A 16,216-nucleotide genomic window follows, 5' to 3' on the forward strand; every position below is an offset into this window, starting at 1 on the left:
AGTAAATATACTAATGGGAGAAAATATTTGCAAATTATATATCTGATAAGAGGTTAGTATCCCAAAATGCAAAGAACACATTCAATTCAATAGCAAAAGACAACCAGTCTAATTTAAAAAATGGACAAAGAAACTACTTAGACAATTTTCCAAAGAAGACACACAAATGGCCAACAGGTACATGAAAAAGTACTCAATGTCACTAATCATAAGCAAAATGTAAATCAAAATTACAATGAGGTATCACCCCACACCTGTTAGAATGACTATCATCAAAAGGAAAGAAAATAAATGTTGGCAAAGATGTGAAGAAAGGGGAACCCTTATGTACTGTTGGTGGGAATGGAAATTGGTATGGCCACTATAGAAAACAATATGGAGGTTCCATAAAAAATTAAAAGTGGAGCTACCATATGATGCAGCAATTCAACTTCTGGGTACATAACTAAAGGGTCTCATAAAGGTATCTGCATTCCCATGTTCACTGCAGCATTATTCACAAAAGCCAAGATACAAAAATAATCTGAGTATGTCAATGGATAAAAAATGTGGTACAGGGGCTGGCCCCGTGGCCGAGCGGTTAAGTTCACGCGCTCCGCTGCAGGCGGCCCAGTGTTTCGTTGGTTCGTATCCTGGGCGCGGACATGGCACTGCTCATCAAACCACGCTGAGGCGGCGTCCCACATACCACAACTAGAAGAACCCACAACGAAGAATATACAACTATGTACCGGGGGCTTTGGGGAGAAAAAGGAAAAAATAAAATCTTAAAAAAAAAAAAAAATGTGGTACAGGGGCTGGCCCGGTGGCCAAGTGGTTGAGTTCGGCGCTCCACTGCAGGCGGCCCAGTGTTTCATTGGTTCGAATCCTGGGCGCGGACACGGCACTGCCCATCAAGCTACGCTGGGGCAGCGTCCCACATGCCACAACTAGAAGGACCCACAACAAAGAATATACAACTATGTACTGGGGGGCTTTGGGGAGAAAAAGGAAAAAATAAAATCTTAAAAAAAAAATGTGGTGCATACACACAGTGAAATATTATTCAACCATGGCAAAGAAGAAATCCTGCCACTTGTAACAACTTGGAGAACCTTGAGGATGTTATGCTAACTGAAATGTCAGCCATGAGAAAGATAAATACTGTATGATATCACTTTTATGTGTGGAATCTAAAAAAAGCCAAACTCAGAGAAACAGACGTAGAGTGGTGGTTACCAAAGCCTGGGGGTGGAGGAAATGGGGAGATATTGGTCAAAGAGTACAAACCTGCAGTTATAAGATTAACAAATTTTGTACAGCGATCTACTGTACACCCTTGTGATTATAGTAATAATACTATATTATATACTTGACTGTTGCTGTGAGAGTAGATCCTAAATATTCTCGCCATAAAAAAGAAATGATAATTATGTGACAGGAAGAAGGTGTGGGAGCTAATGCTATGTTGATAATCATTTTGCAATATATAAATGTATTATATCAACATGTTGTACACCTTAAACTTACATAATGTTCTACGTCAATTATGTCTCAATGGAGCTGGAAAAAAATGATAGAACAAACTGTGTCAATTTCCTCCTAAGATTGAGAACAAGGTTATGATGCCCTCTCCCACCACTTCTACTCAACATTGTGCTAGAAATCCTAGTCACTTAAAGAATTCAGTGAAATAAAACAACACACATAAAGTTTGGAAAATAAGTAAACTGTTTTGATTCAGAGATTATATGATCACATACCTAGGAAATCCAAATAAATCTACAAAAAAGTTATTACAAATAATTAGTGAATTTAACAAGTTTGGAAAGATTACATAATACAAGATCAATGTACAAAAATTATTAGAATGTGTATTATTAGCAATGATCAACTGGAAACTGAAATTTTTAAAGATATAATTTATATTAATATCAAATAAATAAATAATCCAGCGAATAAGAAGACCAAGGCAAACCTAAGTATACTTCTAAGTCCTTAGTAACTCTGACTTATTAAAACTTTCTGTGCTACATAAGTCTTGAACCTCTGTTTTACATCAAAATGGATCTGAAAGAGAAAAAATTTTATTTTTACAGTTAAAAGTTACATGGGAAACAAACACTATTTTATAAAACAATTATGTAAAGAGTAAATGTATGTCTTGTAATACTATGTCATAACTTGCTCTATACCTTTGCACAAGAAATTTTTAAAAAACCACACATAGTTCATTTAGGGTGAATTTTTTGATCTCTAAAAGAAACTATGGACTGTCACATTCTCAAATGCCACAGAGAGATAATTTTTACAACATTAATGTTATTGCTTTTCATATGTGTAACAACATTGGTGACTCCAGATTTAATAACATTGGATTATGGTAGAAGAATGAGAAGATAAAATTTTCTTAGCAGTGTAATTCACCAGCATGTTTAAAATTAGTAATAATTTACATTGTTTATCTTCTGAAGTCAATGATCTAAATTAGACTATCCATGCATATAATGTGGATAATATACTATTACTCTGTTTGTTTATTCAATGAACAATTGCCGCTATTGCTATGCACTGCTCTAGGCCAAGGAATGGAAACACAAGTGAACAAATCAGAGATCCTGGTCCTTGTAGAGTTTTCATCAAAAGTTCATACAGTAAACTTCTTTCTTCCCCCAAATAATAAAATCTGTAAGATGATTTAATAATATATATAAAAATTATTGTGGATGTACCTCCCTTTCCCCATATTTTTCAAATAAACGTTTTCAAAAAGTAAAGGTATTACAAACAGAGAGTATATTTTCACAAATATTTTGAGACTAAATTACACTATCCTGATATCCTGAAAAAATGCTACCTTGGAAATGAATGCAGTGGTAAAACTACAACAGAAAAAAGAAACATTATTCTTATAGGAGCACGAGAAAAACTCCATGCACTATGCCACATGTAGTTAGAGTGGACATATAAAGATCCTCAAATGTAGCAGTTTAATAGAGTGAGTCATGGTGAAGGTCAGCCACACAAATAGGTGAACAAATATTATAAATGCAGAACATTCAGGATATATAGTCAGAAGGAAATTTTTGAAATGACAAAAAAATCCACCTTATTTTCTAAAACATTGATAATATTAGTTTTTTTCTATTTTCTATTTTATTGAGGTTATGATAGTTTACAACCTTGTGAAATTTCAGTTCTACATTATTATTTGTCAGTCATGTTGTAGGCGCACCACTTCACCCTTTGTGCCCACCCTCAACCCCCACTTTCCCCTGGTAACCACTAATCTGTTCTCTTTTTCCACGTGTTTAACTTCCACATATGAGTGGAGTCATACAGAGATTGTCTTTCTCTATCTGGCTGATTTCACTTAACATAATACCCCCAAGGTCCATCCATGTTGTTGTGAAGGGGACGATTTTATCCTCTTTTATGGCTGAGTAGTATTCCATTGTATATATACACCAAATCTTCTTTATCCAATCATCAGTTGATGGGCACTTAGGCTGCTTCCACATCTTGCCTATTGTGAATAATGCTGCAGTGAACATAGGGGTGCAAGGGTCTCTTTGAATTTCTGATTTCAAGTTCTTTCGATAGATACCCAGTAGTAGGATGGCTGGGTCATATGGTAGATCTATTCTTAATTTTCTAAGGAAACTCCATACTGTTTTCCATAGTGGCTGCACCAGTTTGCATTCCCACCAGCAGTGTATGAGGTCTCCTTTTTCTCCACAACCTCTCCAACATTTGTTACTTTTTGTTTTGGTTATTTTTGCCATTCTATTGGGTGTAAGGTGATATCTTAGTGTAGTTTTGATTTGCATTTCCCTGATGATTAGTGATGTTGAGCATCTTTTCATGTGCCTATTGGCCATCCATATATCTTCTTTGGAGAAATGTCTGTTCATGTACCCAGCCCATTTTTGATTGGGTTGTCTGATTTTTTGTTGTTGAGTTGTGTGAGTTCTTTATATACTATGGGGATTAACTCTTTGTTGTATATATGACTTAGAAATATTTTTTTACCAATTGGTGGGTTGTGTTCTTGTTTCAATACTGTATTTCCTTGCCTTGTACAAGCTCTTTAGTCTGATGAAGTCCCATTTGTTTATTCTTTCTATTGTTTCCCTTGTCTGAGAAGAGATGTATGGTGTCCAAAAAGATCCTTTTGATACTGATGTCAAAGAGTGTACTGCCTATATTTTCTTCTAGAAGTCTTATGGTTTCAGGTCTTACCTTTAAGTCGTTGATCCCTTTTGAGTGTATTTTTGTGAATGGTGTAAAGGAATGGTCTATTTTCATTCTTTTACATGTGGCTCTCCAGTTTTCTCAACACAATTTGTTGAAGAGACTTTCTTTTCTCCACTGTATGTTCTCAGCTCCTTTGTTGAAGATTAGCTGTCCATAGATGTGTGGTTTTATTTCTGGGCTGTCAATTCAGTTCCACTGGTCTATGTGCCTGTTTTTGTACCATTACCATGCTGGGTTTTTTGCTTTTTTGTTTTTGAGGAAGATTAGCCCTGAGCTAACATCTGCTGCCAATCCTCCTCTTTTTTGCTGAGGAAGACTGGCCCTGAGCTAACATCCATGCCCATGTTCCTCCACTTTATATGTGGGAAGCCTACCACAGCATGGCTTGCCAAGCTGTGCCATGTACGCACCCAGGATCCAAACCATGGAACTCTGGGCCACCAAAGCAGAACGTGTGAACTTAACCACTGCACCACCAGGCTAGCCTCCATTACCATACTATTTTGATTACTATAGCTTTGTAGTATGCTTTGAAGACAGGGATTGTGATGCCTCCCAGTTTTGTTCTTTTGTCTAAGGGTTGCTTTAGCAATTCAGGGTCTTTTGTTGCCCCATATGAATTTTAGGATTCTTTGTTCTATTTCTGTGAAGAATGTCAGGGATTCTGATTGGGATGGCGCTGAATCTGTAGATTGCTTTAGGTAGTATGGACATTTTAACTATGTTTATTCTTCCAATCCCTGTGCATGGAATGTCTTTCCATCTCTTTATGTCATCATCAATTTCTTTCAGGAAAGTCTTGTAGTTTTCTTGTATAGGTCTTTCACTTCCTTGGTTAAATTTATTCCAAGATATTTTATTCTTTCTGTCGTGATTGTGAATGTTATTGTGTTCTTGAGTTCTCTTTCTGTTAGTTCATTATTAGGATATAGAAAAGCTACTTATTTATGTAAGTTGATTTTGTACCCTGAAACTTTGCTGTAGTTGCTGATTACTTCTAATAGTTTTCCAATGGATTTTTAAAAGGGTTTTCTATATATAAGATCATGTCACCTGCAAACAGCGAAAGTTTCACTTCTTCACTCCCTATTTGGATTCCTTTTATTCCTTTCTCTTGCTTAATTGCTCTGGCCAAAACCACCAGTACTATGTTGAATAAGAGTGGTGAGAGTGGGCACCCTAATCTTGTTCCTGTTCTCAGAGGGATGGTTTTCAGGTGTTCCCCATTGAGTATGATGTTGGATGTGGGTTTGTCATATATGGCCTTTATTATGTTGAGGTACTTTCCTTCTATACTCATTTTATTGAGAATTTTTATCATAAATGGATGTTGGATCTTGTCGAATGATTTCTCTGCATCTATTGGGATGATCATGTGGTTTTTATTTCTCATTTTGTTTTTGTGGTGTATCACGTTGATTGACTTGCAGATGTTGAACCATCCCTGTGTCCCTGGTATAAATCCCACTTGATTATAGTGTATGATCTTTTTAATGTATTGCTGTATTCGGTTTGCCAATATTTTGTTGAGGAGTTTTGCATCTATGTTCATCAATGATATTGGCCTGTAGTTTTCCTTCTTTGTGTTGTCCTTGTCTGGTTTTGGGGTCAGGGTGATGTTAGCTTCATAGAATGTGTTAGGAAGTGCTCCATCTTCCTCAATTTTCTGGAATAGTTTGAGAAGGATAAGTACTCAGTCTTCTTTGAATGTTTGGTAGAATTCTCCAGAGAAACCGTCTGGTTCTGGACTTTTATTTTGGGGGAGCTTTTTAATTACTGTTTCAATCTCTTTACTTGTGATTGGTCTACTCTGATTCTTTATTTCTTCCTGATTCAGTTTTGGGGGCTTCTAAGAGTCTAAGAATTTATCCATTTCTTGTAGGTTGTCCAATTTGTTGGTATATAGTTTTTCATAGTATTCTCTTATAATCTTTTATATTTCTGTGGTATCCGTTGTGATTTCTCCTCTTTCATTTCTAATTTTATTTATTTGAGACTTCTCTCTTTTTTTCTTAGTGAGCCTGGCTAAGGGTTTGTTAATTTTGTTTATTTTCTCAAAGAACCAGCTGTTTGTTTCATTGATCCTTTCTATTGTCTTTTGTTTCAATTTCATTTATTTCTGCTCTAGTTGTTTTTTTTTTTTTAAGATTTTATTTTTTTTCCTTTTTCTCCCCAAAGCCCCCCGGTACATAGTTGTATACTCTTCGTTGTGGGTCCTTCTAGTTGTGGCATGTGGGATGCTGCCTCAGCGTGGTTTGATGAGCAGTGCCATGTCCGCGCCCAGGATTCGAATCAACGAAACACTGGGCCACCTGCAGCAGAGCGCGTGAACTTAACCACTCAGCCACGAGGCCAGCCCCTCTGCTCTAGTTTTTATTATTTCTCTCCTTCTACTGACTTTGGACTTTGTTTGTTCTTCTTTTTCTAATTCTGTTAGGTGTGGTTTGAGATTGATTATCTGAGATTTTTCTTGTTTATTGAGGTGAGCCCATACTGCAATGAATTTCCCGCTTAGGACCACTTTTGTTGCATCCCAAATGAGTTGGTATGGCATGTTTTCATTTTCACTTGTCTCCAGATAATATTTGACTTCTCCTTTAATTTCTTCATTGATCCACTGGTCGTTCAGTAGCATGTTGTTTAATCTCTACATCTTTGGCCTTTTCACACTTTATTCTTGTAGTTGATTTCTAGTTTCATAGCATTATGATCATAAAAGATGCTTGATATATTTAAATCCTCTTGAATTTCTTCAGGCTTGCTTTGTTTCCCAACATATGGTCTATCCTTGAGAAAGTTCCATGCACGCTTGAGAAGAGCGTGTAGCCTGCTGTTTTTGGATGGAGTGTTCTATATATATTAAGTCCATCTGGTCTAGTTTTTCATTTAATTCTACAATTTCCTTGTTGACTTTCTGTCTGGATGATCTATCCATTGGTGTTAGTGGAGTGTTGAAGTCCCCTACTATTATTGTCTTGTTGTTGATATCTCCTTTTAGTTTTGTTAGTAGTTTCTTTATGTACTTTGATGCTCCTGTATTTGGTACATATATATTTATAAGTGTTATGTCTTCTTGGTGGAGTGTCCCTTTTATCATTATAAACTGCCCCTCTTTGTCTCTCTTCACCTATTTTTCCTTGAAGTCTACTTTGTCTTATATAAGAATGGTGACACCTGCTTTCTTATGTTCACTATTAGCTTGGAGTATCATCTTCCATCCTCATCTCTGAGTCTGTATTTGTCTATGGGGCTGAGGTCTGTTTCCTGGAGGCAGCATATGGTTGGGTGTTGTTCTTTAATCCATCCTGCCACTCTGTGTCTTTTGATTAGAGAGTTCAATCCATTTACATTTAGAGTGATTATTGAAATGTGGGGGCCTAATGCTGCCATTTTATTGCTCATTTTCTGGTTCCCCTGCATTTCCTTTGTTTCTCGTCCCACGGATTTTGGACTACCAATTCAGGCAAGTAGTTTTCTAGGTTGGTTCTTTTATTTTTAATTTGTGTCTCTGTTATAATTATTTGCTTAGTGGTTACCATTGATAACTTAGGTTTAACGTATGCCCAAAATAAGCATAATATTATCATCCAAATGTTATTCATGGTTTCCCATTTTTCTCTGGCTCTCTCTAACTTCTGAAGCTTTTATTCTAATATTAGTTTTACAAGGTCTAGCATCAAAACATAGGAGTTCTAATTAAAAACTCAACCTTTATTGTAATACAAACTATCAAGGATCATTATCAATAGAATTGATAAGAAAAAGAAGCCTAAGAATTAGCTTTTTGTAACATAATATTTTACGCCTATGACTCCTTAAGAAATCTCCCACTTCTATTTAGATATGAAAAAAATCATACTTGTGCACTGGAGCCACAGGCAGGGCTATGGTACAAGAATTCCCACAGCTAACCAGCACTTTTTACACTGTGCTATGTAGTCTCTTACTTCTTTTCATTTTAGTAGATATTTATTGATTGCCAACTCTGTGCAACTCTTTGTTCTAAACACTGAAGATAGAGCATCTAATAAGCTGGTCAAAGTACTTGCTCTCAAGGAGCTCACATTCTAGTTGGGGAAAATATACAGGCAAAAACATTAAAAATTAGTAAAACTTTAATCAGAGTTAAGTGCCATGAAGACAATCTCACAGAAAGATAGCATCAAAAATGATAGAGCACTACAACATAAAAAATGGTAAGAAAGGACTATTTCTTATGATCTTTGTCTTTCTTTATATTGGTGCACACCTGAGTCTTCAATGTTTCAGAGGCAGCTTTCATTTTATAAAAATCTCTTATTTCTTCTTCCAATTGTCTTCTCTCCTCCTCAAGTTGCATTGTCTTCTCTTGTTGCACTCTTTTAAGATGCTCAAACTTGTCCTGTAGCTGTGAAACAAATTTAAAGTTGTGACTCAAAGCACACTATGGTGGCACATCCTTAGGATCATGCTTGGTTTTTTTTTCTGATTATCAAACATATGCTAATTATCAGAGTAGAGCTTGATCTAAACAATAGTCTCATAAATTGTTTTTAAATTAAAAATTCAGATATGAAATTTTTTTCTTGATTTTAATTTAAAATATGTCCTCATTGAACCAAATATAATAAAACCTACAGCTATGAACAACACTCAATTTTTAAAACACTTTACTTTTCCTAATGAAGCGTATTTTCTCAGTCTATGTTTTCCCACAAATCTCTTCAAATAAAATTTGATAAATCCATGCTCACTGAAATACATACATTAAAATATAGCATGGATTATGAAACATTTGTTGAGAATTTAATTGATAAAGACTTTTTGAAAGGGAGTCTGATAATTTCCTTGTTAACTGAAGTTAGCATAGTGATAGAAAGAAACAAAAAGCTTTAAGGACCTCATTCAGTTACATTTTATTTACTTGTGGTGTTTTATTTAACCTGTGGGACTTAAGCCAAGTTAGCAATATGAAGGAAATGATATCACCTTGGATTCCATTAGAGATAGGCCTAGGTCTTTGACACAACTTTATTCAACAACATAAAGTTTGCTTATATGCATCAGAGGAGTTGTGTTTTTTAAAGCTATGGCTTGTATGGCATAAAACTATGAAGGACTGGCTTATTTGCAGTTTAAATTTTTGAAGGGGTTTCCACTGCCAAGATATTAACCATCTGGCTTGTATGTCTGTGAAGAACACAAGCACAGTCTTAACACCAGTGGTTCTCAACCCTGGGTGTCCATCAGAATTATTCAGTGAGCTTGTAAATCTCCCAAAGCTCAGGTTGCTCACAGATCACTCACATCAGACTAACACTGAAACCCAGGCATCAGTGCTTTTAAAAATTCCCCAAGTGATTTCAGTGTGCAGCAAAAGTTGAGATCCATGATTCTAAATAAAGATTATTTTTCCCTCTGCTGGAGTCAGATATCTCTTGGAATTACATTTTCTGCCCTGAGAAGCAAATGAGCGTCTAGACACAAGGACAAGAAGAATGATTGGAAAGGCTGGGGATGTGAGAGTGCGGTATCTATATCTATAAATAATGACAAAAATCAATGAGAAAATGTTTTACTTAAAGATGGGAGGGTGAGGGTAGAAATCAAAAAGAGCTAAACTTCATATTAATATATAAACATTTCAAAAGTTAACCACTTCATGGTGTAAAACAAAATTTTGGATAGCAGGGGAAACCCATAATTGGGAAGGGGAGGAATATTTTAATAGTTTTTTCAGTTAATTGAGGATATTCTTTGATACTACATCAAAACCTGACAAATGCTAGTTTCTTAAAGGTCAGCAGCAATGAGGAATTTGATACCATATCAGTGAACTGTTTATCTTCTATAATGTTACAATCTATTGATCTATCTTGCATTTTGAATTAATCTTTTACCCATATGTGATTTGTCACATAATGCATTGATTATTTGGAAAATATTGGCTCGCTGATTTATCTGAATTATGTATATCTTCCAAATGGAAAATTTTCCAAAATTCTAATATTTGCTTGAGACTCAAATATTATTACTGGCAAAGAACACTGTCAGTTGTTTTCCTTACAGGGATAGGCTCACTTTATTAGTTTTTGAGACAATATCTGCCAAATACTCAAGTCTGAATAACCATTGTTTATCAGTCAATTGTTCTTTCAAATAAAAATGGTGTTCCATGAAAAAAAATTTAACCACTTCAGTGAGAAACTTGACTTTTTTCCCACGTCAGGTACAAGGCAAGGATGTCCCCTCTCACACTACTTTTCAATATTGTACTAGAAGTCCTTGCTAATTCAATAAGGCAAGAGAAGGAAATAAAGGCATACAGATTGGGGAGGAGGACATAAAACTGTCTTTCTTCACAGATAGCATGATAATCTATATAGAAAATCCAAAGAATTCACAAAAAACTCCTGGAATTAACTAGAGATTATAGTAAGTTTGCAGAATACAAGATTAATATACAAAAGCTGATTACTTTCCTACATACCAGCAATAAACAAGTGGAATTTGAAATGAAAAACACAATGCCAACTGAATTAGCACCCAAAAAAAAGAAATACGTAGTCATAAATTTAACAAAATATATCCAAGGTACATATGAGGAAAACTACAAAACCCTATTGAAAAAAATCAGAGAACTAAACAAATGGAGAGCTATTCCATGATGATGGCTAGGCAGACTCAATATTGTCAAGATGTCAATTCTTCCTAACTTTATTTAGAGATTCAATACCATCTCAATCAAAATCCCAGCAAGTTATTTTATGGATAACAAAAAAATGTATTCTAAAGTTTATGTGGCACAATAAAAGATTCAGAAGAGCCAACACAATATTGAAGGAGAAAAACAAAGTTAGAGGATTGATGCTATCCAACTTCAAGATTGACTATAGTAATCTGACTAAAGCTACAGTAATCAAGACAGTGTGATATTGGTGAAAGAATAGAAAAATAGATGAGTGCAACAAAATAGAGAACCTATAAATAGATGCACATATAGTTCATTTATGCTTGGCAAAGAGCAAAGGCAATACAATGGAGGAAAGATGGTCTTTTCAATAAGTGGTACTGGAACAACTGGACATCCACATGCAAAAAAATGAATCCAGACATAGATCTTACACTCTTCACAAAAATTATCTAAAATGGATCATAGACTGAAATGGAAAATACAAAGCTATAAAACTCCTAGAAGATAACAGGAGAAAATCTAGATGACCTTGGGTATGGTCATGATCTTTATGGTGATGTCTTTTAGATACAACACTGAAGAGACAATTCATGAGAGAAATAATTGATAAGCTGAGCTTTATTAAAATTTAAAACTTCTGCAAAATAAAACGTCAAGAAAATTAGAAGACAAGTCACAGACTTGGAGAAAATATTTACAAAAGACAGATCTGACATAAGAATGTTTTCCAAAGTATACAAAGAACTCTTAAAATTTGGCAAAAAAAATCTGAGTAAAAAATGGACCAAATACCTTAACAGACACCTCACCAAAGAAGATATGCAGACAGCAAATAAGTATACAAAACTCTGCTCCATATCATATACCATCAGGGAAATGAAAATTAAAACAACAATGAGATACCACTACACATCTAGTAGAATGACCAAAATCCAGAACACTGACAATACCAAATGCTGATGAGGATGTAGAGCAACAGGAACTCTACATTCCTACCTACAATACAGTGCAGACACTTTGAAAGACATTTGTTCTCCTACAAAACTAAAAATGCTCTTACCATATGATCCAGCAATTGTCCTCTTTGGTAGTTACCCAGAGGAGTTAGAACTTGTCTACACAAAAACCTGCACGTGGATGCTTACAGAACATTTACTCATTGTCAAAAGTCGAAGCAAACAAGGTGTCCTTCAGTAGATGAATGGATAAATAAACTGTAGTACATTTAAAGAACGGAATATTATTCAGTGTTAAAAAGAAATGAACTATCAAGCCATGAAAAGACATGGAGGAATCTTAAATACATATTATTAAGTGAAAGAAGTCAATCTGAAAAGGCTACATACTGCATGACTTCAACTATGACATTCCGGAAAAGGTAAAACTTTGGAGATGATAAAAAGATCCATGGTTGCAAAGGGTTGGGAAGAAGGGATAAACAGGCAGAGTACAGAGAATTTTTAGGGCAGTGAAATGCTCAATATGATATACTAATGGATATATGTCACTGTAGATTTGTTCAAACCCATAGAACGTACAACACCAAGAGTGAACTCTAAGGTAAACTATGGACTTTGAATGATTATGATGTGTCAATGTAGGTTCATTCTTGGTTTAAAAAGTGTGCCATTCTGGTGAGTCATGTAGATAATGGCATAGGCTATGCATGCGTAGGGGCAGGAAGTATATGGTAAATCTCTGTACCTTCCTCTCAATTTTGTTAAGAACATAAAATTGCTCTAAATGTATAATTTTAATTTATTAAATTTTATAGTTTAAATATATACAGTTATGTCAATTAGCTTTCAATAATGCTGTTTTTAAAAAAGAATAAATTCAAACTTTCTCATAAGAGGATTGAGCAATATGTTATCAATGTGATTTATTATATTTACAGATTAAACGAGAAAATCATCATCTCAGTAGATCCAAAATATCAGTTTATACAGAAAATAGGACAAAAAATTTTCTTATTATGGAAAAAATATCCACCAGACCACATTATACGTTACGGTGAAAAATTAGCAATATTTCTAATAAGTCAGCAAAACAAAACAGCCTCGTGTCAATTCTCCTTGAAGTCACAACCTATGCAATAGAATAAGAAAAATAAGTGAGAAATATAAATATTGGTTACAAAAACATAGAAGTGTGACTAAGTTGTAAATAATATGATGATGTAAATAAGGGACAAGATAATTGAAAACTATTAGGACCAATAAAAGTAAAATTTTTCCTGCTGTCTTGCAATAATCAATTTCAATATAAAAAAGAAAAACCTGTTCCAATTGTAATAGTAAGGATAACTTTAAAGATGCTAAGAATAAGCTGAACAAAATATAACAAGACCTATACGCATTCTAAATAGTTTTTCTGAGGAACATGAAAGTATATCCTGAATAAATAGAGATGAATATAATATCCCTGTGGTAAGTCACAATATTGGTAAAGATGTTATTCTCTGGAAATTAGCCTATCAAGTTAGCGCAATCTCAATCAAAATCCAACAGGACCTTTTAAGGAACTTGATAATAGTTCTAAAATCTGAAAAACCCAATATGCAACAATAGCCAAGAAAATTAAGCAAAACTGGAAGATGAGAGGAGAGATTTGCCCTAAAATATACCAAAACAAACTTGTAAAGCTATGATAATTAAAATTCAGTTACAATAGAAGAGAATGAAAAATATATATCCATGAAACAGAAAAGATGGTCCAGAAGTAAACCACTTGTAGAAATTTAATGCTATAATATAAGTAGCATTTGAAATCCACTAGAAAGGATGAACTACTCAAATGTTATTTGTATAATTGGCTACCAATCTGTAAGAAAAAATACAAAACTAAATCCCAAATGTAAAAAACAAATCTATAAAAATATTAGAAGAAAACAGGAATATACATTTATACCCTTCAGGTAAGTAAAACTTTCTTAGGCAACAGAAAAAACATTCAAAGGTTATAAATGACAAGACTAGTACATTTGACCATATCAAGGCATAAAATTTCTATTGAACAAAGGTCATTATAAATAAGGCTGAAAGACAGCAGACAGATTAAGAGAAGTATTACAAATATTTATAAAACGAGCATTTTTTACAATATATAAAGAATTATAAATCAATGAGAGAAAGACAAACAAAAACACTATAAAAATACAGGCAATTCTCTGAAAAAATACAAGCAACAGATTAAAATATGACCAAATTCTCTAATAGTGTAGGATATGTACAAACCTAACCTTGAAAATTTTAAAGATACAAGTTTGAATTTTGACTAATCCATCTGCTAGATGTGCTTAGAAAGTTTACTTTAAGCTCTGTGAGCCTCCACTTTCCTTGTCAGTTCATTAGTTGTTGTTTACTTATCATGTTTTAAATAATTAAGTTGTTACTTTTCTGAGCAAGCCAGGTAGGCCTGTTTCCCTCTCACTTTGTTCTCTTTCAATGCCTTTGATATCGACCCTGATATCAGTTTCCCCACATAAAACCCAGCATATATGGGGTTAAAACCAAAGCACTCATTCCCTGCTTACTCTCTGGCTTCCTGGCTCCAGAATCCACTATTCTCCATGGAGACAGACACCATCAAGGACAAGCACCTGGATCATCTCCTCCCCGCAAAGAGATACAGGCTGGTGGGAAAGCTGCTGACCAGCAAGGCCATGTGCTCCCCCTCCCCTACCTAAAACACCAAATAAAAACCCCTTCCTTTTAGCTTTTCGGGGAGTTTGGGATTTCAGCATTAGCTGCCCTCTCTCCTTGCTCAGCGCTGTGCAAAAATAAAATTCCTACTTTCTTCCACCACACCTGGTGTCAGAGATTGGCTTGCTCCACAACGGGTGAGCGAACTCACTTCAGGTTTGGTATCACCTTTAGAATTCTGGTTGTTTTATTTCTACAAGAAATTCATTTGCTTCTTTCCAGAGGCATTACTAAACCCTGGTAAGAAACTCTGCTACTCCTAATTTTGCACAAGCAATTTTAGGCTGTGGTTGGCTCTTTTTGGTTCTTCCTGAAAGGACATGTAATTGACGAATGGGAGAAAAACTGATCTCCAGAGAGCAAAATTAAAGCAGAAGTACAGAAATAAGTATCATAATGAAGGGGAGTGAGGTAGGGGAGAAATAGAAAATTTAAATGGTTGACGTGGTCTCCGGTCACTTCCTCCTTTGGGCTGAAGTCCCCAAAAGATCCAGCTATGCTTTCTGATCTTGATGCCATAAGATACCCTTGAATACTTCCAAAATACTTCCCTTTATACCTAAGCTAAAGAAATTTCTATTACTTATAGTTCAATTGTCCCTGACTGAGGCATCCGGTATGCAGCAGCTAGTCACTATATTTTTTCTATGGAAAAGGAAGTTTATGTTCCAGTTTACCTGCTAAAACTAAACGTTCTTAAGTTGAAGCCACATGCACTTGAGAGAAAGATATGTATGATTTCAAATATATTCCTTTGTCAAAAATGTATTGTAGCAAATAATCAAGACCATATTGGCAGCCTCTTTTTCCGTTTTCTTGGAAACATATTGGAATGAAATAAAAAAGGACCCACATCATTCACCAACTAAAGTTTCTCTGATTAATCAAGGCTTGCACTAGTCAATATTCACCTGCTTATTTACAAAAGTGAAGAGAATTTTCTAACGCAGTAGCAGTGTTAGAAATTCCATGACTCTTTACAGAAGTCAATAGCTTAACTTTGTTATAAATTAAACTTTATGCATGAAAACTGAAATTATACATAAAATAAAGGTAAATAGCTTTTAAAAATTATTTTAGGGGTTATCTAAAAGGAAAATTCTCTAAATTTGCTATAAAAATAAAATTACAGAATTTTTTAAGGTTGCATTCAAAACCTATATGGTAAATAGCTACTTTTTGAATCATATCATAAACTAAACCCTTGAGATTAAAACCCTCAGATCAGTAGGATGTCTAAAAATCAATATGAATTATATCAAACTAGTAGTGCTTGCCTCTTTTTCAGCTTCTTTAAATGTTGCTTCTTTCTCCTTTACTAGCTGCATAAACTTCAGTTTCAACGCCTCTTCTTCCCTCTGACATTGATCAGAGAACTCCTGTCTTTTGGCTTCATAGATCTCTTGAAAACTAAAAAGTAATTTTGATTACTGTCATAATAAAGTGTTAATATAAATAAACATGGAAAAATATATTGTATGTCATGTCCTGTATGAAGACATTTTCCAATATTCTCTTCTGTGTCATGAGATGTAAAAACGTGAGATACAATATCAAACATGAGTATATAGAAATTATATATAATGAGTACTAGAATTTTGAA

The 16,216-nt window shown here is 34.6% G+C and overlaps 1 protein-coding gene across 2 annotated transcripts in view; it reads right to left on the bottom strand.

The window, feature by feature from the left end:
* Positions 1–6,216: 6,216 nt before the first annotated feature.
* The window catches only part of SEPTIN14 (septin 14), a 144,131-nt gene continuing 134,131 nt past the window's right edge, over positions 6,217–16,216 (bottom strand). For both annotated transcript variants that reach the window (XM_070567919.1, XM_070567918.1), the window contains 2 exons: positions 15,891–16,023; positions 6,217–8,623 (listed from right to left, as the gene is read on the bottom strand). In XM_070567919.1, coding sequence (XP_070424020.1) covers positions 8,444–8,623; positions 15,891–16,023 — 313 coding nt within the window. In that variant the 3' untranslated portion in view covers positions 6,217–8,443. The remainder of the gene's footprint in view (positions 8,624–15,890; positions 16,024–16,216) is intronic.

Source organism: Equus przewalskii, chromosome 12 (genome assembly GCF_037783145.1).
Source record: "Equus przewalskii isolate Varuska chromosome 12, EquPr2, whole genome shotgun sequence".
In the NCBI taxonomy this organism is placed as follows: domain Eukaryota; kingdom Metazoa; phylum Chordata; class Mammalia; order Perissodactyla; family Equidae; genus Equus; species Equus przewalskii.